A 26,933-nucleotide genomic window follows, 5' to 3' on the forward strand; every position below is an offset into this window, starting at 1 on the left:
ATATAACTGATGTAAAAGGTACACATATACTTTCTGGATGATATGGGGATATTGACACAAGAATTTGCTGACCTAGCAATTTCTTTTTTCCGCTATGGTAAGCAGTGAAGATGAGATACGATTTCAAGACTTTTTTTTGGATAAATTAGCTGACATCTTTAAAAATTTATTAACTGAGGTTATGAATTTTCAACCCTTGATAAGCGTTTTATATACCTAAAATATTGATCTGATGATGATGTAGCAGACCTATTTACCAAAAATTGAGGATTCGAGACTTTATACGATAAACTTTTAAAGATGTCAACTTGTGTATCTGATAAAGACCTTAACCATTGATAGGAAGGTCTTAAGGTCAAATCTTGTCTTCACAGGAATATGTAGGGTCATGCACAGAGTTACGGAGAGTCAAAATCTTGAATTGGATTTGACATGGGAACATAAGCTGATGTTTAAATGTGGTGTCAGAGGAGCTCAATCAACTACGGTTCATGGTCTACCATGTAAAATGCAACCAACCTTAAGAGTAAAGGGAAGTCCAAGGATGAAATGAGAGACCAAAAATCAAAATATTAATATGGACCAAAAGGATCTCCAAAATATTAACTCGTGCTATCCATCTTGAAAATTGATTAGATAACTTCAGAAATGTACTTAGATACATTAGAGACTAGGCAAAAAAGACCAATGAAGTTGCTAGAAAATGTGCAGTAAAAATTTTATGGTGCAACACTAAGTAGTATTATACAAAGGGCCACTAAAAAGACTTCTCTTTATCGTTCCAATTTTATCGAATGTCTCCAAAGAGACGCCACTAAAAAAAACTTGAACAGCAAACAACGAAATAGACATGATAACTCTTTTATGATGGTGGATGTAGCATTATCGAGAAGTCTGCATGTAGCTGACCCAGTGCTTCATCCACAAGCTCTCGGATATGGCATCAGCCATTAGGGGGAATGCAATTTGTCTTAGCAAATTTGTGTGTGTTTTGATGGCCACCTAGTCTGGATGAACTATGGCCCAAAGCTATAATCACCTTCGGATCCCTCTGAAGTCAAATATACTCATCCAAATGACAATTCTTGGAATACCAGCCTTTTTGTTATGTCTGTGCAGTGTGCTTGATTTCTTTGAATTGACTTGTTCGTCAATATCAGAAATCAATGCAGCATGAACTTAATTGTCTGAGTTTAGACCCGAGGCTTTCTGCCCAAGTGAGCTGCCATGTTTCCATAGGTTCTCCATGTCCATTTTTCTTTTGCTCTACCACCTCTTCCCAGGTATCGTTGAATACATGTTCTCTGTTGAAAACATTTGCTGGTTTGAGCTAGTGGCTAATTACCCTCCTTTCAACCTAAAGGTGTATGCCTAGTTCATGAACTGCTACAGGGTCTGTTGGGTCCGGAGACCTCTGAAAAGAGAGACATTAGTTCTTATCAGATTTGGAGTCCAGATGAGGTGGTATTTCCTATAAACATATAAAATATCAGGATATGGGAATACTGTTAGATTTAAGTAACATCTCTCTTTTCTCTCAAATTTTCTCTTGTTTTACCGTACCTAATCATTCAAAGTCTCTCTGAGTCTCAAGGACCTATCTTCTACTTATACTGGCTTCCTGGATCACTTCACTACAGAGTATGTTGCAGCTCATGGTCATCCGGATTTCTGCTTTTGTTGAAACTACATGATAGAATGAAACGATCGCCATTACATGTAGCTGTAGGTGGAACATTTCAACTTGACATCAGCTAGACTACCATGGGGGATAAAAGTGTTTGAAGAGGCGTACTTGGACTTGACTTCAGGCAGATTACTAATTGCCAAGTGAAAGCACCAGCGTTGCTGTGTCATCGAAATGATAAGATAGGATAACAACTTCTTGTTTCTGGACTCCAGAGAGAAAGGCAACTTTGAATTTGCATATTTTACCTAAATCACACATTACAAGTAATTGGTTAGTATTATATAAGATTCCCGTGATACAGTCCCTTTTTGTTGGAGGTAAGAGTTTCTGTTATAATATTTTTTTAACCAAGTAATGAATCTATATTCATTCTTTTTAACATTTTACTTGAACTCTGAGGTATTTTAGATGTGGTTTTTAGGATTTGATGAGACCTGTATATTCTAGTTTTGGAGTTTTGGATTTTTGTATTGAAGATAGGTAGGGTATCGTTAAAAATACAGTAGCTATCAGTATAAGAAAAAGGGTAGTATAAAACCTGTTTTCATGTGTAGAAAACTAATGCATATCAAGATCTGAAATATAGAGATGAATACGTTACCATGAAAAAATAGGCAGATAGATGCTACATTGGGAAATCTTGCTATCTGTTCACTGGGGGTGACCGGAAACGTCCGCACTCGCAACTGATAGCTGTCATCAGAACATGACTCGTCACTGTTTCCGTACTTTCATCCGTTGCATGATGAGAATAGCAATTATTGTGAACATTTTTGGATTCATCGGAACGGAAATGACAGGTTGGTTTGTTCTGAATCCTAGATTAACTGTTGTTTAACAGTTAATTGGACCGTGATGATCACTGTTTTCGTCTATTCCTCATCCGAGATCTTTATAGCAACCGTCCGTTGTCACCGTCTTTCCAAGCGGGATGTAGTGGGGCCGTTCCATAATGGTTCATCGCACCCCGTAGATGATGCCGAAGCACCATCGACACCAAACATACCTATCACTAATGTTCTGGTAGCTTCTCAATCATATTTCGTTCTGTTGGTTATAGATCGTTCGCATCGTGCTCGTGCACCGAGAGGTCGAGTGTCACGTGATTTCTGATCATCGTGATTAGGGAACAATTATTGTTGATTCCTAATAAACTGAATTGTGATCGATCGGACGGGGGGAACAGGAAGGACACGGACACCCTCTTGCGACTGCGACGTTGCTGCGTGCAGCGCCGTTCATGTGCTTGCGGTCCTGCGGAGGACGGAGGAGCCTCTGCGGAGCGAGCGCACGTATCGCTGGTGGGCTCCTCTGTCTCCCAGGCGTCAACGTCTCGACGCCAATAGAAACTGACGAACCCGTCGCTGTCACTGTTGCCCGGCCTCTCTCTCTCTCTCTCTCTCTCTCGGACTTTGCTACCGGTGCAAGAGACCGTCTCCTAGGGGTACCAAAGAACATGATTAGAGGATTAGAAGTGAGAAGGAGGAGACCAGGAGCGAGAGGGGCAAGGACGATGAGGTGTCGGGTGGGTTGGCGTTTCCTCGAGCCCATTTCATTTGCCGAGGCCACGTGAAGCAACGCCGCGAAGCGTTTCTCCTGCCCAATCCCAGCCTACGGCGGGCAGATAAGAGTGTCTCGTTGGATTTATTATTATTATTATTATTATTATTATTATTATTATTATTATTATTATTTCCCTCAGTTTTTCCTAACTTAGCAGATTAGTTATAGGAGTTACGTGAGGCTTTTAGTGCGCATATGTATGGCTGACCATATATGAGACCATATACATACATTAGAGAATCTTTTAGTGTAGCCTTGCCAAGTGCCAAATTCCACCGGCTAAACCAGATCAAGAATAAGACTACAATTAGATAACTTTATGCCCCATTAATTAAGGAAATAGGTCTTCACATACCAGGTTAATGTAGAGTGTTTACATTCTTAGCATGTTAGAACCTGAACCAGAAAACAGTCAGAAAATTAGTTTTTTCTGATCATTTTAATCCACTGTGGAAGTTGATATGTGCTTATGATGGATACAAGTTTGGGAGGAGGGATACTGTTATATTATTTCTTAACGTGGCTTGCGAATCTACAGCTCTTGTCCCCCTTGGCATGACGCTATTGGTGGCTTGTCAATTAATAAACCAATGGGCCCTTTCGAACGATGTCGATAGATATTTCATAAACGCTACTGGAGGCGTATCTGTCTCTTTCGGCAACAGCAACTTGTGCTGTACCCGGATCTCCACAGTATCGAGAAGCCTAATTCCATCCGTCAGCTGGTTTTCTGGAATCGAATTGTAAACATGTTTAATGTCGGGTTGTGGTGTGTGATGGGCGCAAGTTGAACTTTGGCGTCTTCTCCCCTCCCCACAATATCTCTAATTGGTCCATGGCGTCCTTGGCTCATCAGATTTTTTTAATCTCGTCGTTGATTTCCACAACGAGGGTTTCACTTTTGTCCAGCCAAATGTGGACGGAAATACGTAATGGAAGTGCACCAGTTGGCCATTTTCTGGAACACGCAGTCTCTTTGTGCAGCCTATATTTTTTTGACTGCGCTTGGGTAGACTGAAGAAGCTTCACGCTTTCACAAGCATGGCAATGCTTTGTCCGAAGCAGAATTGCCACGTGAACATGCATTTGGTTTATATGCGCAACTAGTAGTACTCCAATTTTTAATATTTTTTAATATTTAATTATTTATATATTTATTTATAAAAAAAAGATAATGTTTTTAATATATTTATTTAGAAAAAGAGTCCTTTTTTCCAATTATTAAAAAAAAAATTCTTCAACATGTTCCGTTCCGCTCAGTAATACAGTGCGGAAGGATGGGTTTGTCTCAAACAGGACCGCATGGGTGCCACGTGAAAAGAAGGTGACCCGAGCATTGATTTATATAAACAATTTATACAGTTTGTGAAAATAATAATAATAATAATAATAATAATAATAATAAATGAGATATTTATTTGTAAAAACTTAAATTATAATATTTTATTTATAATAAATATATTTAATTCCATATTAATTAAGGAGTAGAGATCTTAAGATTTCGTGTTTTTCTGGGAAAAAAAATGGATAATTTTTTTACAAATGATGACTTATTAATAATAAATATAATGAGCAAAAGGGTGTAGCAATTTTAGTTCCTAATCTTATTTCCGAAAGTTAGACATGATTGATTAAAAATTTAAAAAAAGTTTTTAGAGATATTTCCTTTAGGATGTGTTATGGTCAATACGGCGGTGTAAAAGAATGTATATTATGTATTTTCTTCCTTAAAATAAACAATTAACAAGGAGAGGATGCGGATCACGTGACGCGCAGTAGCTTATTGAAGCTTACTTAACCCCGAGTCTCGTCCACCGCCTCCACCACTCGCACAATCCTTCATATGCTTCCATTTTGGGGGGGTTTTATTAAGGCTGCTGATTTATTATAAATAGAAGAAGAATAATTCGGGGCGGCAGTCGATAAAAAGGCGGGTGTGACAAGGTCAGGGGACGACACAGTGGCCGTACTCCGCTGTGACGGTGCAGGATACTCCCATTCAACTTGCATTCCCACCCTTGTCATCTCTCGTCAGTGGCGTCGGTGTCTCCTCTCTTTCCTGCCACACCCTCGTTCTCCTAGATCCCAAAGACCACACCAAGTTGTTCTCTCCTTCTAAACCTTGGAGTTAGATCGAGTGCTCTCGAGGGAGAGGAGGGAGATTTGGTCCTGAGGAGGAGGGCTTGGGCGTAGATGGAAGTTCAGGTGACCGGAGCGTGCTCGCCGTTGTCACACCTGTCGCCCACCAACTCTCTGACCGCCTTCCAGGTCGCCTTCGGCTTGCCTTTCGGCTCCAGCAAGCGGAAGAGCGCGGCCGCCCGTGGCTGCGACTGCGTCCTCACTCCGCCCGTCCTGGGCGCCCCCTCGCCCAGGCTGTCGAGGGCCAGGTCGCTGGAGATTCTCTGGGGGAGAGGAAGACGAGCCCAGGAGCAAGCCCTGCGACGCGCCTTCAGCGTCGATCGTTTCGCAAGTGATGGTGACGACGATGAGGTTGAGGTGGAGGAGTTTGTGCAGAGGTTTGAGGAACTGCCCCTCGAGCTCCGACAGCAGCAGCGAGATGGCAACGAGGACTCGGTGGTGGCTTGTTCCGAGTCGTGGTCGAGTCAGGAAGGCGTTGCTTTGCCCACCTCTGCGTGCTTTAGCTCTGATACGAGCCCCGTGACTTTTCCTCTGCCCTTATCGAGGAAGCAAGAGCCGTCGACGGAGCGTCCGTGGCTGCCCTTCCGGCCGGAGCCGCCGGACTGGTCCGATCAGATCGTGCCGGCGAGCGTGGAGATGAACGCGAACAGCGTGGAGCTACCGCTGTCGTTGCGGATCATAAAGCGGAAGAAGCAGTGCGAGGACAGGTGGTTCCGGGAGGCGGGCGGGACGGCCTGCTGCTCCGTGAAGCGGGCCTTCTCGTCCATGGTGTTCATGATCCGCGAGCTCCAGAGCTACACGCTCCAGATGCGGGAGGTGCTCTTCCGAGAGGACCTCCAGGGGATCCTGGCGCGGGTGCAGCGTGAGATGAACTCCTCCTTCGTCTGGCTCTTCCAGCAGATCTTCTCGTGCACCCCGACGCTCATGCTCTCCGTAATGCTCCTCCTTGCCAACTTCACTGTCTACTCCATGGACAACCTCGACGGCGCCGCCGCCACGGCCACGCCCAAACCACCGACCCAACAGTCGCTGTTCGAGACGGTCATGGTGGAGGACCATCGTCAGAGTCATCACGAACGCTACCTCGTCGTCAAAACAATATCTTCCATCCTCGGAGGGAGCGGCGTGGGCGGCGGAGGGAAGACGAGGCCAGTGGCGGGGGCCACGGGCGACGGGCGATCGGATGACAGATCCTCCTCGGACCAGACGATCCTTCCCGACAGTGTCTCGAAGGCTCCCGGGGCGCTGAACGCGGAGGAGGGGGGAGAAAGAGGCAAGGGAGAGGGCGCGTCGGCAACGGCGCCGTCGAGGGCGGAGGAAGAGGTGTCGAGGGCTTGGAAAGGGATACTTGAGGAAGTATCGAGGATGCAAGCGAGCACGAGGGACGCAGCGCTCATGGACCCGGCGACGCTGCGGCGGTTCGTCTCGCCCGTGGCGGTCGAGCTGGAGCACGACGACTACTCGGAGTACCTGCGGACGGAGTTCATGTACCAGCAGGCCCTCTCGCAGGACCCGGATAACGCGCTTCTGCTCGCCAACTTTGCTCAGTTCCTCTATCTCGTCCGCCACGATCACGACAGGTATTTACCCCACATCTTGTTCCCCCGCAAGATGTTTGTAGAATTGCATCCAAGAGAAGCCAAGCATTCCGTCATGAATTTTTTAGTTCGTTTTACTCGAACAGTAGTGAGCAGCAGCATCGGATGATTCCATTTGTTTTCCCTATAGACAAAGCCCTCTTTTACTCTCCTCTCATCTTTCTTTTACTGCACGATATTTCTCCTTAGCCTGTGAGAAATTGGCTTGCTTGGCATTATTATAGCTGTTTCGGGCGTGTGACAGGGCGGAGTACTACTTCAAGAGGGCGGCGAAGTCGGTGCCGGCGGACGCGGAGGCGTTGAGTCGGTACGCGACTTTCTTGTGGCTGGCGAGGAAGGACCTTGAGGCGGCGGAGGAGACCTACCTGGAAGCCATCGACGCCGATCCTGGCAACACCTTCCACGCCGCCAACTACGCCCATTTCCTGTGGAACACGGGCGGCGAGGACACCTGCTATCCCCTGGACGACGGCAACGGCGACGACGACGCGTTCTAGCACCACAAACTCAGCAGTAACAATGGCGACCACAACAACAGCACAATGTCACGACCACAGCGAAAAGTAGAGGACCAGAAAGCAAAACACGCCAAGGAAAAGAAGTGGGTTGACGATTTCAAGGCCTTCGGGCGGGGAAGAAGAAGAAGAAGAAGAAGAAGAAGGAACTCTTCTCTCGACAGTCGCCTCTGTCAGTCATCATGATGCGAAGTGGCATAATTTGGCAAGTAGCGAGTGGGGAATCGCGTGCATCCAAAACTTGCATTGCCTCTTCGAGGAAGCTGATGCGAAGAACGAAGAGCAAGTTGCACGCTGGTGCTCCAGAATACAAGAGAAGCCCATGTTCTCGATCAGGTGGCCTCCCTCCGTTGTCGATCTACTACTGCACCACCATCGCTTTTCGTGACGCTCAGCTCATCTCTCGACGCAGTCGATGCGCTCTCGATGTGCTCTCATGGCCACACGTTGTTCGCTCAGACCTTATTATTGGCCAACAAATAATGCTATATATATATATATATATATTATAATAATAAAAGAAGCTAAAATATTAATATTCATATTATTATATATCTATTTTAGAAGAGTGTAGTCTAGTTTCACATTAGAAATGGATAAAGAGTTGCATCTTTATAATTGATGTATTATTGTTAATTTGAGTTTAAATATTTTTTAAGATAGTAGTTCAGATTCAATAAAATTAAACTCGAATTTTGTATAAATGTTGTTCGGATGATATTAATATTATTTAATCCGGGCCTGTGTAACTCTGTTTTCATGGGAGGCAGCAAATTTCTTCGTGCCACATTGGTATCCTCCACAAGAATTTGGAGTTTTGCGTGGTAGAGAAGACCCTTATTGATCGTATGAGGAGAAAACGGACTTCCAAGTCTCGATCATCACGAAAGGTTGGATCAGCAAAGGAGCGCTACTTAAACGAGCAATCAGCATTTTGACTAACAAGACAACTCCCAAGTACGAGTGCTGATCCGTCATCGACCACCTGCTGTTACATGAACCGTGGCTTCCTTTCTTGACGAACCACAGGGAAGACTATAAATTCTGCAAACGACAAAGGTGATGGAGATTTGAACCATCAAAGTGACTCGAGAACAAAGAAGGAAACAGGAAAGAATTAGACCGCAAGCGAGTTCTGTCATGTCAATTCAAGCCACACATAGTGGCTACGTCTAAACAGGAAAGATGCGTCACCTGTACTGCCACTATGAGCAGTAACTCCCTGCACTTTCATGAATTTTGCTTCTCAAACTTTCGGAAGCTTACTATTTACGATCGTCGTTTTACTATTGACAACCTCTTAAAATCATAATAAAATATTTATTTTATTATTTATATCTCTAGTATTACCGATTTATTATTATTATTTCTTTATTTCATTCTCGCCACCTATTATGCCACTTGTACCTCACTCATCGCTCGCACAACTCCACCCTCCGAGAAGGGAGAAAAAGACTATTGTAGATTGGGCTTAAACAAAACTATCATTTTAATATATTTTTTTAATAAATGTTGAACTATTGATACGATCTCTATTTTATTTTTATGTGGATATTGACATATTTAGTGTTCACACAGAATTATTTATAAAGAACAAATGTCATTCCTATCGAATAATATTACTATCCTTAGATATACAAACTTAAATTAGAAAGATATCAAAAATAGAATCATCCAACCTTATTACATAATTATTCGAAGTAGATTCTTCTTTAGTATTATCTAAATCTACTAATTACGTATGTTATTATGAATATTTTTTTAATATTATTTAAAATTAATTTCTTAATATAATTTTATAAGTTATTGATCTAGGATAATATTAGCTATAAGATTAATATAATAATTTAAAATATAATTTAAAATATTTTATAAATAATAAAATATTTATTATAATTCATATCTTATAACTCTTCTATCTTGGGATAGTTTGCCTGTTACTAATAAGATAAAACCTAGATATGAGTTACAAATAATATTTATTTTTTTAATCTAATTTATATCAAAATTATTTAATAAAAAAATAATAACCATAATAATTATAAAACATTAATCAGTATAAAGAAAAACTCCTAGGATAACTATAATCATAATAAATCATAAATCATACATTTATATAAAAAAAATTATTTTATAATTTTAAATATATGCATATGAATAATCAAACAAATATTCAAGAATAATAATTAAAATTTTAATTATCATATGTAAAATTTTATCAATATGTCATATGAAAAAACTACAAATGAAAATTATACATTATATTTTTTTAAAAACTTCATATGGAATTGTAAATTAGACCAATCAACCCTATTCAATTGACCAAGCATATAATGGGTTACCTGGACTCATAGAATTGAGCCAACTATTCACCCAATTAAGCTTGTCAAAATTAAAGTAAATCAAAACATAACTTTTTTTCAAATTAGATCATGACTTGATTGATATATATATATCTAAGAAAGTAATCAAAATACAATCATGATTAGGTTATATCAAAATATTTGATTAAAATAAATTACATTGGTTAATATTATAATTAAGAACATAAGTCAAAAAATTTTAATTTCTAAAAGGTAAAACTATAATTTTACCTAGGATATACAATAGAAATATATATTTTTTGAAGTGTAGAACTATTAAAAGAATATAAGTTGAAATTAAAAAGACTTATAAGGATAAAACTATATTTTTAATAAATAAAACCTTAATCCCTCGTAGCTACCCTCATAATCGTTGTTACTTTCGCACCCACATGTGTGGGTGGTCGATGCAACTGTCACCCGCGATGGCACGCCTCTTCTCACATGACTAACCGATGACCTCATTAGTCGTTGTATTCTTCAATAATGGAACACTTATGTGGTGCGACACTAACCAAGCACCGCCAACGAATCATCCCACTGCACAATCGTGCACATGCAATGATTAATGACCTCTCATGATCGTCGTGGTGCATGACTTTCCCCACATGTTCTCTACGTAGTCACTAGGTATTATGACCTTCAACATTGATCGTAGCCAACAAAAGCTACCACAATAACTCTGTTGTGACCACCTACGATCAAGGTAGGCTGATTATCACAAGGCTACTATACATAGACAGTTGTACATATGACCATTGTCAATTGTTGTACATTGTAATCTACAACGCTTTTGATGTGTACACAGTCATATAGCTCGCAATTGGATTAGCAACCACCAAAGGTTATCGCTCTCAATATTATTATCATTGACAACAAGTTGCCGATAATTATCTATCAATTAAATACGACGAACCTCGCATTGCTCACAAGCAAGCGATAAGATGGATGAGATAAGAAAAGATATCGATAACATAAATAGATTGTTCAAGCATTGTAAATCAAAATAAAAAATATATTTTCTCAAGTAATAATAAGTAGATCTAAATATAAAATAGATTTGAAATACTTTTATGATCAAAAGTATTTGATTTCAAAACATAGCTATGATACAAATTGTAAGCATATAAATTATGATTATGTTATTATTATGTAGAAAATTTTAATGCTAGAAATTGAAATCAGATAATGATAGATCAAATTTATGATAAGCATATTTTTGATGTTATTTAAAAAATCTTTACCTTATTTGCAAGTGCATTGTCATTAGATTCGAAAGCTACAACAATATCGATCTATAAGGAAAACTAGATTTTGTCTCTCCTCTTTTCCTATTCTTCATAAGACCACTATAAGCGACGATTAAGGATAAGAAAAATAAGAAAAAAATTATAATCTCTTAATGATTGGTTAGGTTTTTCGTCCCTAGACAGGACATAGATCATATAATCTAATAGCATATACCATAAAGTACCATGTTTTTATCGAATGGATAAAGGTGGACTCAGCCCATTTTCAAATGGATCCGTGTACAAGATGGCTCAATGCTATCCACCGATCGTTGATAATATTGATGATGATGTATAACAATCTTTATTTTGATTTCCCAAATGAGTAAATTGGTCATGTGTACCACACTCCATAGAAATCATTCTGAAATATATTGGATCAATACGATCGAATCGGGATCCCAAGTCAGTTCAAATTAACCTATCGGCTCCACATTTAGTCTAATATATCTCCAACTATTCTAAGATAGACATGGAATTGGACACAACATCCATTACCTAATCTTTACCCAAATCCAAAACACAAATGATAATATATACAAATTAGTGATGTTAAAGAGTTAATATAGTAACTTCTATAATGTGCATTAGATATGGTAAGTTTTAATAGTGGAATTTAATGTACATTAAGAAGAACGAGCAATCACCGTACGTACGCCATAGTTAGCTCCTGTTTTGGCTTCCCGTGGAGTCGAAGAGGAGCTGAAGCGTTAGCAGTCTTAACGCTTCCGCGGCCGTCCGATTGGCCGTGGATCCACCGCGCCCACGTTGGGCTCATTGAACGCGCAGTACTGCTAATTAGTAATTATAGCAATCATGGCGGACGCCAATTTGCCTGCGTAACTGCAGTCCCTTGTCTTCCTCCTCCTCCTCCTCCTCCCATTCCCATTCCCGCACTGATGAAGCCTTCCCTGTGCTCCGTTCTTACCTAAACGCTCGTCCTCCTCTCTCATCGGCCCTCGTTTCTCCCTGTCGGTCTTCTTCTTCGTTATGGAAGCAGAAGGGGGAGCGGCAGCTGGGTTCTGCGATGGCTTTGCAGGGAAGAGACTCTGTGGTCCTCTTCCGCCACCTCCTCTTTTGACACCATTGGAAAGGTTTCTTTCGAGTTGCTGCCGAGAGGAGCCCGATCATGGAGATCCACAGGGGTTGACTGATGTCCTGCTTGGGGCAGTCGGCTTTTCTGCTAATGGCAATCTTGTAGGTGGTAGCTGTGAGAAGGTGGTGAAGAGAGAGGAATGGGAACAACAACAGCAGCAACAACAACAACAACAAAAGGGGGCGTCAAACAACTCATCGTTTTCTAATGGTAATTCTGCTGCAGCCAATGTCGTGAAAGGGCAGTGGACAGCTGAGGAAGATAGGTAATGAGATTCGTGTTGGTTCCTTTTGCTCATATCTGTGATAGACTTCCAAGCTCTGTCGATTTTTCTGTGGTGCAGCATGTTGGTTCGTCTGGTAAAGCAACATGGCGTTAGGAAGTGGTCTCAGATTGCCAAGAATTTGGTTGGTAGGATCGGGAAGCAGTGCAGAGAAAGATGGCACAACCATCTACGCCCTGACATCAAGGTTGGGTCCTTAATTCATCTGCCTTTCTCCACGTCATGCTTGATAGGTTACTCTCTCTTCTGTTGGCAGAAGGATATGTGGACCGAGGAAGAGGAGAAGCAACTAGTGGAAGCTCACATGAGCTTTGGGAACAGATGGGCTGAGATCGCAAAGCAAATCCCTGGCAGATCCGAGAACTCCATTAAGAACCACTGGAACGCCACCAAAAGAAAGCTGAACGCTAAGAGGCGGAGCAAGAGGAAGGCAACCAAAGGGGGAAGATGTCCTCCCTCCGTTCTGCAAAACTACATCCTGAGTAAGACTCGAGACCTCAGCAAAACATGCAGCACCACCAATACAACAACTGTGTCAAAACAATTAGACACCCCATACTGGCAACCGCACAACCACTCATCGGGTCAGGATCCCACGAGCAGTGTGGAGGAGAGCTTTCCATACATACACGAAGTGTTGGAGCAGTCATCGGTGCCTAACGGAAGCATAGAGGAAGGAGGGATTCATGGAGGGGAAGCCCACAATTCTTGCAATCATTATTCGCTCGATTTCCTGCACTTCGACGACGACGACTTCCTGCCTATCGGTGATGTGTGCCAATGCATGCAATTGCCTTATTCTGCACCTGAAACTATCGCCATTGACCCGGCTTGTCATCGACCTAATACATGGTCTGAACTCAATCCACCCTGTCTATTCGATGGAGCTCTTTCTTCATCAACAGGCCTACTCGAGATGGACAGTAAATCCCAGATCCTGAAAGATCAAGCTTCTTCGAGTAGCAAGAGAGACTTGGATCTGGTGGAGATGATGTCCTTGCAGTTCTCTTCCTCGCAGCGCAGCAGCAGCAGCAACAGCATGTTACTGAGTTCTGATCCAAATTACTTGTGATCGTCGAGTCTTTTGCTCGTCTCTTCCAAATTGCAACAACCGGAATTACGTGCATGGGTCGTGCTTCCATGCATGCATGCATTGTAATGCGCGTCAATAGTACAGACTTACGTTAAGCTTCAATACATTGACAGATATGTCCCCAAAAGAAGACAAAGATAGTTAGAGTTAGTGCACTTCTTTCTTGCTTGCTGCCTTTATTCGCACAACTTTTGTCTCTACTTGAGGGCTTCGTGATTTGTGTGAGCTTAAGCGTGAAATGTGAGGTGAGGCGTCAACTACTGTAGTTAGCTTTCCCTAACGCGTCTTTGTTTTCCCCATCTTTTCTGAAGTCACTGCCAAGCTCACATTTCTGCACGATTTAAGATCACGAGTTCAATCGGTCATGGTGACTGAACTTGAGTGCTTCTTAGAGCTGTGAATGTGTGTAATCCAGTAAGTATATTACTTGGTAGAGTTCAACCAACTTACACAGTGAACGACAGTTCGTGGATTCAATTGGCCTAATGGCTCCTATCTTACGAATCTTCTCTCACTATGTATATGCTTAGCACAATAAGCAGCAAATTTATGGATGATCACAAGCGACTGTGAAGCAACTGCATATATCAACATCATGAAAGAGAAGGGGAAGCTTGTTCTCGGCATGCAACGTCCTCTCCGACTTCCTTAGATCTCCCTTCATAGGAGAAGGAAGATCGCAGGCGCTTAGATCAAGAGAAGAACAATTGGAGCGATGGCGAGAAGCTCGAGGCAACTCGAAGAAGAAGAAGAAGAAGGTAACAGAGGAGATGTACCTAAGCACGTGCCGGCGGTCTCGACAGCGTTGATGTTGATGCACAACCTCACTGAAGCGAGTCACCGCCGTCGACCGTCGCGATGAGCACAACCTCACTGTACTCGTCTCCTCCTCTTCGCTCGCTCTCCTTTTCGGTCCGTCACTGGCGGTTAGCGTACATATAGAGTTAGGCAACCCTGCAAGCGTGAGATGGGACGACCACGGCGTAGAATGTGGCTTCCTAAGGTAACACATGACACACTCAACACGCATCACAAAGTGAGATCATGTTCGGCTAAGAGGCAGTGATGTCGTACCTCAATGGACTGGACTTGGAATGCATGAGGGTTAATACGTTTCTGATTCGATCGAATCATATTCGCAAGTATTGGGTTGGATCAAGCTCAAGCAGCCCAGCCCAACCGATTATTCCAGATAATTTCGGGTGCCGATCTCTGCTAAGCGCTTAGTCTCGAGCATTCTATTTCTCCCTCATCCTCAAACTGGGATTATATGTATCTTTCAGGTTTGCATCTCGTGGGTGTCCCACTGAGGGATGGCAGCAACTGAGCCAGCAATGGAATCCAGCCAAAAGCAAATCATTAGATAAGAGGAATGCCGCGCATGGTGGACGTCTCCGTCGAGCAAATGCTTGGCTTTGAGATCGTCCCCTTCGCAGAGTGGGACTTTGGGAGCGCACCGCATCTTCCTCCCAGCTCAAACAAGTAGTCGAGCAGTTCCTGTTGGCATCTGCCACCGTCCTTCGATCCCACACTCTGTCGGAAGGAGGTATCTTTCACTGCGTAATCCATCTCCTTTTGAATGAGGCTCTCCAACTGCCTGCCATGATCACAGTCCACCTCCACATCATCCTGTCCTAAACCCCACCCAGAAGGAACGCCCAAGCACAAAGCAGAGGAGGAGCTGCTTCACGTGTGCATCCCTGGAAAGCACCAGTCTGATGTCGACTACACGAAGAGGAAGGCAGCGCGTAGTGTCTCACTTGGATTCTTCCCCTCCACCCAGTGTTGAGCAAGTGCTGGAGTTAATCCCCTGGAAATTTTCCTTTGTTCTGTTCATACTTTGATGCCCTCTCTCTCTCTCTCTCTCTCTCTCTCTCTCTCTCTCGCTCTCTCTCTCTCTCTCTTATGAACACAGTAACCTGTGACTTGTGCTCGAGAACAGACTCATCATCACTTGGTTGATGAGATGGTGAGAAGGGGACATGAATGACTTGGTTGATGAGCTCTAAGATTGTTTGCTCGCTGTCAGGGGGACATGCATACTCTGCACACAGCGCTTCTCTGTTTCAATACAGCTCGCTTAAGCCGATAGCTGAGACAAACATTGTCATACATATCCCCATCCAAACAGATAATTATGGTGATGATTAGATCAATTAGTCAAACAGTCAAAGCAGGACTTGCATTCATAATAATATTTGACGACTCCTTTGACCAGAAATCTCATGTCAGTATTCTAATGCTTTCTTTCCACCACGAAGCGTTTTGTTGGGGAAGATTCTGTCGGAGGCGCTGTTGGATCTCTGTCGGCCCTCATGGAGTGTTATTTCTCGCTATGGTCGGGGAAAACCGAAGGCAGAGACATCAATGGATGAACTGAGAAGAAGATGTGAGACAAGAAGATGAGCACAATTTGCTCTGAGGAAGATCTAAGAAGATTGGCTTGGTGCTTAAATTCCAATTCAATCAAAAATCTTCATCTCTATGATTCACCATGCCCTACTGCGCATGGAGGTGCATGGGTCCACTGTGCACTCAAAATCTCTCTACTTGAAATTGATAAGACAAGTATCCTCTCTCTCTCTCTCTCGTATGGGGGCTAAAACTTGACATGCAGCCTGTCTCTCCTAATAAATGTCAAAACATCTTGCTCTTGCCACTTGCCTGCGTGCTTTTTACCATGGGAGGAAGAAAGTGAATGACATAGGTATGACAGATGTCCAAGGAAACCAATAGAATGACTGGGATTTCTGCGGCCCACAAGCTCTCAACTGTGGGAGTCATCGAAAGGGGAGAGCAGTGTGCAGCAATACGAGCATGGCACGCAGAACAAGATGGGTGGTGGACATGTATGGTTGTCGCCCATTAAGATGACCAGGAAGAAGATGATCTCCCTCCGAGCTCTGCATTTTGGTAATGGGACAGGACACCATACCCATGTGTGACCTGACCTCCTTATCTTAGTCTCTGAGGCAGACAAGAGGGAGACAAGCAGTGAAGGTGGAGCAGATGAGACGGGATAGGGATGGCTGCAAGGTGCCCTCCCAGTGGCCTCTGCATGCTTCTCCTTGTAACTATTTTCTCCAAGCACAATCATACAGCGGTTTGACTTCCATGGCACCCAAGGAGATAGATGGCCGTCAACTCGAGGATCAGATTTATCATTCCCTTGTTGCAATCATATTTACTCGAAGAATTCCTTTTCCTTCCAGGGGACGACACAATGTAGGTGATGAGCATCGAGTTGCAAGTTGGAACATAAGAACTCCAGCCAAAGTGTAGTCGATGAGAGATCAGCATCTGTGGGGTCTGACTTCTTGGTTGGTGGCACATCAGCGTCGGCAGTGAAGCAGAGCTAATAACAAGTGATAGATGTTCCTGGCAATGAGTCGATCAAATCGATCGAGTAGAAGTAAATTTTGGGAGGTGCGTATGCACACGAATACTAATGTTTCAGAAGATATTGATCCAAGCGATGAAACGAAGGAAGGAGACGCAACTGTCCCCTTTCACTCTTTCTTCCTGTCCCAAAAGACATTCCCCGTCTTCTTTCTTCTCGCCTTTCACTGTGAAGGCGGGCCTCCTCCCACCTTCGCATGCCGTGGAGAAGATTCCATTAATTATGAAGCAGGCTTTCCACATAGGAATGCCTCTCAACGCCAACAAAAGGGATCCGATCGCCTCCATAATGCTTACCCCCTCGAAGCTTTCTCCTTTAGATTATGTGATTCTGTGAAGACTCCTTAACATTAACATGTCAATGCCGACAACCACTCTTCTGGAAGCACATCATTTTTCCTTGTTATTTATATCTTGATTGCTTAAATCACGATGAGGGAAGAATGACGGACATCGACATCATCGTTTTAGCACCATGGTTCCTTCGGAGAGCTCGAGACGCCCCATGATATCTCGATGGGAACATGCGTATACCCCTTCTGGCCCATGTGACTTTATTACTGAGGTGACGATGAACTATACCAACTTCGCCTTCAACCATGGAACCATGCCACTGGTCCGCTATAATTTCGCTCGCTCCGCCATTATAGCAGCCCCGGTCTTGACCGGTACATGCTATGAGGGGGACATCTTCTGACCCTGTATGACATTCCTATAGAAGCTCACTTCCCCTCGAGAGGGAGCTCTCTCCTTTTTGTCTGGCCAGTCGTACGAAGGATTTAGCCCAAACTCATGAAGCTCAAGTTTCAGTGTGATAGATATCCTTTGACTTGAGCATTGAACGAGTAAGATAAAGAGATCTGATCAGAGTCTCTCAAACGACAAAGACCCCATCGACAGTCATATAGACGAACTCAATTTATAAACGTAGGTAGGTCAAATATAATTGGGAAGATAATTATCATTGTTGAATGATGACTTGGTGATCAGGATTGGGATGTTTGCGCAGCAGACACAGACATCGTTGATCACATGGCATTGCGTCCAAAATCCATAGTTAGTCACTTTCGGTCCACTAAGTTGGAGCTTTGCCTGTTGTCTCTCTCTATCTGGATGTGTACTAAAACGAATTGTAACACTTCACCGGTACAATACCTCAAAGATTCTGGATAAGAGTCAGGGTGTATGTATGTATGTATACATGCATGGAAAATTCTACGTACAAATCATATTCACTTGAAACCTCGAGAGATTTTTCTTCCTTCCTCTTGAAGGAAAAGGAAAGAGATTAATGATGTCACCAAGTTTGAAGGCCCTTTCTCATGACAACAATAGCCACTTGTTTCTTCTTATTTTGTTGCTCCCTGTGGTCCATAACCCAAAATAATAGAGTGCTTAACAGTGCATGTTTGACCATAAAGGTGCTGCACCGAAGAAAAGCAAACCCTAACACAAGCTTTTATGTTGTTTCCGTGAGATCTTGAACTACCATGTACTTTTCCTGAGGAATAATTAGATGAGATGATGCTGCAGTCTAACTGCTGACAGTATAACATATGATAGCTTCATGGATATGCAAATACTCGGAATACTCGCAAATTGTTGAGGTTTATGATGAGTTTTTCTTAACGCCTTAAGAAAAGCAAAGCGTCAAAGGCATCAGGTCGCGGAAAAGTTATGGCCCCATCCACCTAAGAACTGCTGCAGTGTCTGCTGCTATCAAATACCGTGTGTTCCTCCTTCCTCACAACATCGTCTTATACACTCGTCTGCTGTCCTCGTTGCATCCCGTCTCGGTTCTCGCAAAGGATTTTAATCCGGCAGCGGGAGCTGCTTTGCCATCTTTCGCCCTCTGACTCCCCATCGGCCGTTGCTGTGACGAGAACACGGTGAGACAATATGCACCAGTTGGATCTCCAAGTACATTTCGGCTAAAAGGCTGCCACCACCACTCGATTTCTCCTCGCTGGTCGAGCTGTATATTTACTGCGGCTTCGGCCCTGTGTTCGGCGCGGTTGGGCGCTTCACAGTCGCAGAGAGAAAACAATAAAGGAAGGCCGACGTCGTCAGAGAGAAAGGCAAGGATTCCATCCGGCTCTCTTCCTTCTTTCCTCTGTCTCTTTCTTTTTCTGCCGCTTTCTTCGTCTTCTGTACAACCTGCGCCGCCGTCGCGCTCGCCCCAGTGCCACTTTGCAGTGCTTTTAAGGAGAGCGAGATGAGTGCGTCTCGCTTAGCATTCACTCGCCCGCCTCTCCTGCTGTTCACATAAATATCCTTCTGAAGTAATCCAACCGCCCAATGGCCACGAACATGCTCTCACCTGTGTCGCAGATACATGTATCAACCCTAAGTTGATCTCTGCTTCGGCCGACAGGGTGTAAGCTGCTTCGAGTTCATTCGGTTCCTCACCCCTTTACAGAATTTTCGACTGACGAAGATCTTAATTTGTGTTTTTAGTTATCATTGTCTTGATTCTCTCCGTCATCCAGATCTTTAATCGTGTAGGGAGACTCGTCCGGCTTCGTTAGGACTGAAGAGAAGGCTGGTACAGGGAATCTCGCGGTGAGGTTTGGAGAAAGAGGAGAAGATGCTGCCCCAGAAGCAAGCGGAGGAAGCTGCCATAGTGACGAGCGGCGTGGCTGCTCTCAACAATGAGATGGAGCAAGGTGGAGGCGGCGACGGCAAGGGGGAGGACGAAGAGGCGGCACATGGATTGAGCATGACGAGCCTGCTCTGGCACGGTGGCTCTGCCTGGGATGCCTGGTTCAGCTGCGCCTCCAACCAAGTACTTACACATCGATTGCTTAGATATGGATCAAGATTCGATCTTGTTGTACCCGAGGGAGTCTGGGCAGTGTTTTCTAGTCGGTCGCCTGCTCTGCTAATACGGGTGGCGATGTTGCAGGTGGCGCAGGTGCTGTTGACGCTACCTTACTCGTTCTCGCAGCTGGGGATGCTGTCGGGGGTGATCCTGCAGCTCTTCTATGGCCTCCTCGGCAGCTGGACAGCGTACCTCATCAGCGTACTCTACATCGAGTACCGCGCCCGGAAGGAGAAGGAAAACGTCAGCTTCAAGAATCACGTTATCCAGGTCGGGTGTTCCATTGCTGTATCCTTCCCGAAACTCTCTTGCTCTGTTCTCACACCTGATTCTTAATGACTTTTTCCACCTCTAGAAGAAATAAATTCCATCTTATCCCCACCAAAGCCCAACTCCGCAAGATTCCCTGTGAGCAAATCCCCGATTCTTCTGGCCTTCTTCTAGTGGAGCTGAAACTTGGGCTGTTCTTGTTTGATATTGAAATGTCGGATAGGCCCCTCACTTTCTCCCGCTTTATCTGTGACAGTGGTTCGAGGTGTTGGATGGGCTGCTGGGGCCGTATTGGAAAGCCGCCGGCCTCGCCTTCAACTGCACCTTCCTCCTCTTCGGCTCCGTCATTCAGCTCATCGCCTGTGCCAGGTATTCTATTTTCGTGCCTTCCTCTCTGCATCTCTCGCTTGCGATTTGATCGTAAGTTCCTTCTTCTTTGATCTGGTGGCGGAGCAGCAACATATACTACATCAACGACCGGCTGGACAAGAGGACATGGACGTACATATTTGGCGCCTGCTGCGCGACGTCAGTGTTCATACCCTCCTTCCACAACTACAGGATATGGTCCTTCCTCGGCCTCGGCATGACCACCTACACTGCCTGGTACCTCACCATCGCCGCCTTCGTCCACGGCCAGGTAAAATAGCATCATCCTCAACAACACCAGTAGTAGTAACTCTTTCCAGATGAACTGATGATCAGCTTGGAAAGACATGGTTGTCCGTCCTGTTAGTTTAACAGTATTTTGTTTTTGTTGCTGGGGAGAGAGGAGGAAGATATGACGATGGTTCAATGAATGATGCAGGTGGAAGGGGTGACGCACTCGGGCCCAACGAAGCTAGTGCTGTACTTCACCGGCGCCACCAACATACTATACACTTTCGGCGGCCACGCCGTCACCGTGTGAGTGCTCACTTTGACGTCTCTGTTTCTGTTTCCTCATTTCTCCCTGCCACGCTTTATAACTTTTCGCCCATTCTTTTTACGTTTAATGAGCACAATCGGCATAAGACTGGGAATTAAGAAAGGAAATGGGGACCAGTCGAACATTTGATGTAATCAATAATGTTAACGTAATTAATGTGATTTACTTGAGCTGTGCTCATGAATCAATAATAATGTTAACCTTGGGATTCGTTGTTTTATCTGTTCCTCTGTGCAGGGAGATCATGCACGCCATGTGGAAGCCGCAAAAGTTCAAGTACATCTACCTGATGGCCACGGTGTACGTGTTCACCCTCACGCTGCCGTCGGCCGCCGCCATGTACTGGTCCTTCGGTGACCAGCTCCTGACCCACTCCAACGCTTTCTCGCTGCTGCCCCATTCCGGGTGGCGCGACGCCGCCGTGATCCTCATGCTGATCCACCAGTTCATCACCTTCGGCTTCGCCTCCACCCCGCTCTACTTCGTGTGGGAGAAGGTGATCGGGATGCACGACACCAAGAGCATCTGCCTCCGCGCCCTCGTCCGTCTCCCCGTCGTCATCCCCATCTGGTTCCTGGCCATCGTCTTCCCCTTCTTTGGTCCCATCAATTCCGCCGTAGGGGCACTCCTCGTCAGCTTCACCGTCTACATCATCCCCGCCATGGCACACATGCTCACCTACCGGACGCCATCGGCGCGAAAGGTACCATCGTCCCTGTTATGTTCAAGCGTTCTCTGCTTGATGCTGTCATCACCGATGCCAAGTATATCTAACGCCTGCATCTGGATGTCCCTGCAGAACGCGGCCGAGAAGCCTCCCTTCTTCTTGCCGAGCTGGACGGCGATGTACGCCGTGAACGCCTTCGTGGTGGCGTGGGTGCTGGTGGTGGGCTTCGGGCTCGGCGGGTGGGCGAGCATGACCAACTTCGTGAAGCAGGTGGACACCTTCGGGCTGTTCGCCAAATGCTACCAATGCCCCAAGCCGCAGCAGCCACCGCCATTCTCTGCCCCCGGCCCTCAAATGCAGCACCACTGAGCCGACCAATTCCTCCACCAATCTTGCTTGTGTGTTTATCTATTTACCTGTAATTAGGCTCGCCGCCGCCTTCATTTGTGTTGAATGCTGTGCTATGGGTTTCTATCCTATCCATTTTCAGGACCATGTTACAAGTATTTGCGTGTGATGGTAGTACCACGAGCGATAAGGATAGTAATTATGATAAGACCCGGTCGACGTCAGATGACGCCTCACGCCTCGGACGATGCAATGGCACCCGGTCAAACGGACCAAAACACAGCCCGAGGCGCATTAACGCCCACTCAGGCTTGGCTCTTCACGCCACGCAACGCCAGTGTCAGACACCACCATTTGCCCCTGCAAGCGGGCACATCAAACAAAAGCAAGCTTCCCTATAAATACCCTCGCACTCTGAATGAGCAAAGGGGGGCGACCGGGCGACCGGAGGAAAGAACACACCAGGGAAGACACCTCAAACTCTTCTTCTTTCTACCCCCTCCACCATCTACTGACTTGATTGTCGGAGGGGTCAGGTCAAGCCTCCCGACCCGACCTGTGTGCAGGACTGCAGACGGGGCGCGTGCCAAGCCGAGGAGGCCCATCCCGGCGGAGACGGCTGACCCCGTCCTGATCGGACTGCTGCAGTCGACCATCTCAGCGAACCCGAGGGTCGCACCGGGAAGATCCCGCCTTTCGGACCCGGACCGAGCCGCGTCGGCCCCGAGGCCATGGCTCAAAGTTGTTTACCACAACAGATTGGCGTTAGAAGGAGGGCCCGGAATGTCGAGTCATCACCCGAGCGGCTCACCCGAGCCCACCTCAGGGCGGCTTGCCCACCTGAGTTGCATCCCTCGGCCGCAGCCCGCCTGCGCCGAGCTCCTCGGCCATGGACTGCTGAGCCCACCTCAAGGCGGCTTGCCCACCTGAGTTGCATCCCTCGGCCGTAGCCCGCCTGCGTCAAGCTCCTCGGCCATGGACTACCGAGCCCACCTCAGGGCGGCTTGCCCACCTGAGTTGCATCCCTCGGCCGCAGCCCGCCTGCGCCTCGACTGCATGTTGCCCGAGACCACACCTGCGCGACCTGCCCGCCTGCGTCGTGCTACTCGGCCGCATGTTTCTCGAGACCACACCTGCGCGACTTGCCCACCTGCGTCGTGCTACTCGGTCGCATGTTGCCCGAGACCACACCTGTGCGGCCTGCCCACCTGCGTCGTGCTACTCGGCCGCATGATTTTCGAGACCACACCTGCGCGGCCTGCCCGCCTGCGTCGTGCTCCTCGAATCATGTCCCCGAGACACACCTGCGTGGCCAGCCCGCCTGCGTCGTGTTCCTCGGCTTCATGCCCCCGAGACACAACTGCGCGGCCAGCCCGCCTGCGTCGTGCTCCTCGGCTTCATGCCCCCGAGACACACCTGCGCGGCCAGCCCGCTTGTGTCGTGTTCCTCGGCTCTATGCTTCCCGAGATCACACCTGCGCGGCCAGCCCGCCTGCGTCGTGTTCCTCGGCTCTATGCTTCTCGAGATCACACCTGCGCGGCCAGCCCGCCTACATTATGCTCCTCGGCTCGTGCTCCCCGAGACACACCTGCGCGGCCAGCCCGCTTGCGTCGTGCTCCTCGGCTCCATGCTCCCCAGACCGTGCCTGCGCAGCCAGCCCGCCTGAAAGCTGAAGCCATGCCTCGGACTCCCGTTACAACAACTGACGCATAGCTTCTTTCCGGGGGGGATATGATGAGGATAGAAATTATGATAAGACTCGGTCGACGTCAAATGATGCCTCACGCCTCGGACGACGCAATGGCACCCGGTCAAATGGACTGAAACACAGCCCGAGGTGCATTAATGCCCACTTAGGCTCGGCTCTTCACGCCATGCAATGCCAGTGTCAGACGCCACCATCTGCGCCTACAAGCGGGCACATCAAACAACAGCAAGCTTCCCTATAAATACCCTCGCGCTCTGAACGAGCAAAGGGGGGGGACCGGAGGGGAAGAAAGGAGGAAAGAACACACCAGGGAAGACACCTTAATCTCTTCTTCTTTCTACCCCCTCCACCATCTACTGACTTGATCGTCGGAGGGGTCGGGTCGAGTCTCCCGACCCGACCTGTGTGTAGGACTGCAGACGGGGCGCGTGCCAAGCCGAGGAGGCCCATCCTGACGGAGACGACTTACCCCATCTTGATCGAACCGCCACAACCGACCACTTCGGCGAACCCGAGGGTCACACCGGGAAGATCCCACCTTCCGGACCCGGACCGAGCCGCGTCGGCCTCGAGGCCACGGCTTAAAATTATTTACCACAACAACAATGATTACCAGCTAGTCCTCACAGAACAACACTGTGTCATCGATGCTCGAATCGTTCTGCCCATCCGATGATGCCAACGCTCCGCGACGGGGTTTCCGGTTCAACTCAACTCGGTGGTTGAGTTGTTCGAGGCAACCCGGTGGGTCCCATTTAGCGTCTTTTGTCAAAATGTATTGGTAATAATTAAAAGAAATAAAACAGTGAGACCATTTACCAAATATCGGATCGAACACTCACTTTCTTTTCTCTCGAATAATATTGGATAAGATTATAGTTTGTAATTATATCCCACCAATTAAGTGCCTAAAAAACATGTCAGCGTCATTATTCCCCCTTTTTTTGGTGTTAAATGTATGGGGTGCTCGTCAGGTGTTTGATCATTTGACGAGGTGAAGGTGCGCGGAACCAACGGGCTCAAATATTCTTTGTTCGTTGAACACGATCTCGAGACCGTGGCTTGCAAGACACCGACCAAGACGTCAGCAGGTCTAAAAGCAGGACAACATGCCATGGCATCCTTACAGGGTTGTGCCCAGCATCACCGCCCCTCCGCCCGTTCATGTCAATCTTATGAATCCCGATTCAGCGAGGCATCTTCCCTTCACCTTCCCTTAGCAGCGAGAGTTTCCTTCTGCTATAAATACCTGCCTCCGGTTGTTGCAGTTAGCAAGCAAAGAGAGCCTGAGAATAAGTAGTGACGAGAGATGGGAGGTGGAGTCTTCGCTCTCCTTGGCTTCAAGAAGCAGCAGAGGAGGGGCCATGAGTCGGCGGCACAACCGGGGCACCGGCAGAAGGGCCATGAAGCCGCGCGGTCTCGGCCGAGGCAGCTCTCTAGAAAGAGTTACGAGGAGGAAATGGAACCGTGGCAGCGGAAGGTTCGCCGGACCGACGAAGACCATGGCCGTTGGGTTTCTGGGCTCGACGTCGACAGGAAGGCCGAAGAATTCATCGACAGATTCCACAAGAAGATGAACCCTGATCACGGGCTGGAAGCTATCTAGCCACTGTTGGCTGCTACTTCTCAATCATCGCATGTACTTGAGCTACTCCTTTTTGGCAAGGGGGTGATTAGAGAAAACTGTGAATGATGTACGAATGGAAGCGACGTAACAAAGATGATGCATGCGAATGTTCCGAGACTTACCGAGTAGAAATCAGACTTGAAATGTGGTCAAAATCATCAAAAGAAAATTGACCTGTGTTGTAAAGGATAGACAAGAGAGCGATCATATTCACCCATAATTTGTTACTCATATAAGGAATAACCATCATATTTACACATAAAGAAGATATGACAAAACATATTTATGTTTAACAGAAGATGGAAACATGTTGGGAGGGAGAGGAGTGAACATTTCCAAAAACATAAAAAAATCATAAAAATAAATATTAAAAAATATATTAAAATTTTGATATAAGATTTAATATGATTTCATACATATATTCATTAATAAGATTAATTTTTTTACTATATGAGATTAAGTATAAGACTCTTGAGTTATTCGCATTAATATGTATCTTTTTACATAAATCTCGAGAAATTTATATATTTTTCATTCTTTTTTATTTTTCCTATAGAGAATTCAAGATATTTCTCACATCTTTTTTTTTTTCAAAATTTAAAGATATATGAGATATTTATAAAAAAACTAAATCATAGTTTTTAAGATTTAGGATTTTTTTCTCTCATATAATGATTTCTTATTCTCCTAAAATAGGAATTCTAAACTGCATATCAATATAAGAAAAATAGAATATAATCTGTAGGTTGCTGCTTGAGGATTATATAATTCCAGCATAAATATTTATTGACCTTTCAAATAACGAAGTTAGAAACAATTTTTCTAATAGTTTATAATTTATTGATTTTTTTTATTTGTATGTTTTCTTTTAATTTGGTATTAGCTTTTTGGCGGGTCTCATTCAAATTTTAAAATTATTTTTTTGATTAATATTATTATTCATTCAAATTATTATTTTTATCTAAAAAATCTTTATATGATCCAAAAACATTTACCCTCGGGTTGATTAAACTCTTGTAAATCAAAGTTTTCTTTTTTTCTTCTTCAATTGACGACGTGAGATCAAATTGAGGTGTTATAATTTTTATTTGATAATTTCATACATTCATAACCACAATGAAAACACATATTTGAAATAAAAAAAATATTTTTTTAATCTTTTTTTAATAGTGGGATGGGATGGATTGTGGTGGTTTTTACCGTAAAACTCACGTTGGTGACTGCCAGAGAAACGTGGTGAAATTTTTTGGGCGAATGAGACTCCATCGTTACCCATAAGTGTGAATGAATGTACCATATCAGTGGCATAGTCAATAAAGTCAATTTGAGTCGTTGCTCAGTCAACGCCAACGATGACCGTAGACTTCGCTTTGAACCCACCCCCACCGAAAAGAAGCCAAATTTGGACGCGCACCCACCTTCTCGAGGAGCAGATCCAGCGTGCCTCGATCGGGGACGCGACAGCATTCCCCTCACTCGCAACATTCCAAGTCAGGTGGCGTTGGCCCACGAAATCTGTGTGAGAAGCGCCCGCCC

At 45.4% G+C, this 26,933-nt stretch overlaps 3 protein-coding genes across 5 annotated transcripts; all 3 read left to right on the forward strand.

Moving 5' to 3' along the window:
• The first annotated feature begins 5,126 nt into the window (after positions 1–5,126).
• Positions 5,127–8,241, forward strand: LOC103990206 (uncharacterized). Its single transcript, XM_009409279.3, has 2 exons — positions 5,127–6,972; positions 7,235–8,241. The coding sequence occupies exons 1-2, from the start codon at positions 5,447–5,449 to the stop codon at positions 7,485–7,487; spliced, it is 1,779 nt and encodes a 592-aa protein (XP_009407554.2). The 5' UTR covers positions 5,127–5,446; the 3' UTR covers positions 7,488–8,241.
• A 3,906-nt stretch (positions 8,242–12,147) lies between these two features.
• LOC135614005 (transcription factor MYB119-like) lies at positions 12,148–13,608 on the forward strand. Its single transcript, XM_065111000.1, has 2 exons — positions 12,148–12,518; positions 12,597–13,608. Exons 1-2 carry the CDS (start codon positions 12,148–12,150, stop codon positions 13,606–13,608), a joined length of 1,383 nt encoding a protein of 460 aa, XP_064967072.1.
• Positions 13,609–18,732: 5,124 nt separating this feature from the next.
• Positions 18,733–22,220, forward strand: LOC135581573 (auxin transporter-like protein 2). Of its 3 annotated transcripts, none has more exons than XM_065114819.1 (8): positions 18,733–19,106; positions 19,534–19,813; positions 19,934–20,119; positions 20,376–20,488; positions 20,576–20,759; positions 20,928–21,025; positions 21,285–21,750; positions 21,847–22,220. In XM_065114819.1, exons 2-8 carry the CDS (start codon positions 19,616–19,618, stop codon positions 22,081–22,083), a joined length of 1,482 nt encoding a protein of 493 aa, XP_064970891.1. In that variant the 5' UTR covers positions 18,733–19,106; positions 19,534–19,615; the 3' UTR covers positions 22,084–22,220. The 3 variants fall into 3 exon arrangements, with proteins under 3 accessions (XP_064970891.1, XP_064970893.1, XP_064970892.1); XM_065114821.1 differs by having other exon boundaries at positions 18,970–19,106; positions 19,518–19,813; XM_065114820.1 differs by lacking the exon at positions 18,733–19,106 and adding an exon at positions 19,134–19,405.
• The last annotated feature ends 4,713 nt before the right edge of the window (positions 22,221–26,933 follow it).

Source organism: Musa acuminata, chromosome BXJ2-6, assembly GCF_036884655.1.
Source record: "Musa acuminata AAA Group cultivar baxijiao chromosome BXJ2-6, Cavendish_Baxijiao_AAA, whole genome shotgun sequence".
NCBI classification, from domain to species: domain Eukaryota; kingdom Viridiplantae; phylum Streptophyta; class Magnoliopsida; order Zingiberales; family Musaceae; genus Musa; species Musa acuminata.

Coding starts and splice junctions, on each gene's coding strand:
- LOC135581573 (XM_065114819.1), top strand. CDS start 19,616: ATGCTGCCCCAGAAGCAAGCGGAGGAAGCTGCCATAGTGACGAGCGGC. Junction 20,489..20,575: donor CAGCTCATCGCCTGTGCCAG/GTATTCTATTTT, acceptor GTGGCGGAGCAG/CAACATATACTACATCAACG. Junction 21,026..21,284: donor GGCGGCCACGCCGTCACCGT/GTGAGTGCTCAC, acceptor TCCTCTGTGCAG/GGAGATCATGCACGCCATGT.
- LOC103990206 (XM_009409279.3), top strand. CDS start 5,447: ATGGAAGTTCAGGTGACCGGAGCGTGCTCGCCGTTGTCACACCTGTCG. Junction 6,973..7,234: donor GTCCGCCACGATCACGACAG/GTATTTACCCCA, acceptor GGCGTGTGACAG/GGCGGAGTACTACTTCAAGA.
- LOC135614005 (XM_065111000.1), top strand. CDS start 12,148: ATGGAAGCAGAAGGGGGAGCGGCAGCTGGGTTCTGCGATGGCTTTGCA. Junction 12,519..12,596: donor TGGACAGCTGAGGAAGATAG/GTAATGAGATTC, acceptor TCTGTGGTGCAG/CATGTTGGTTCGTCTGGTAA.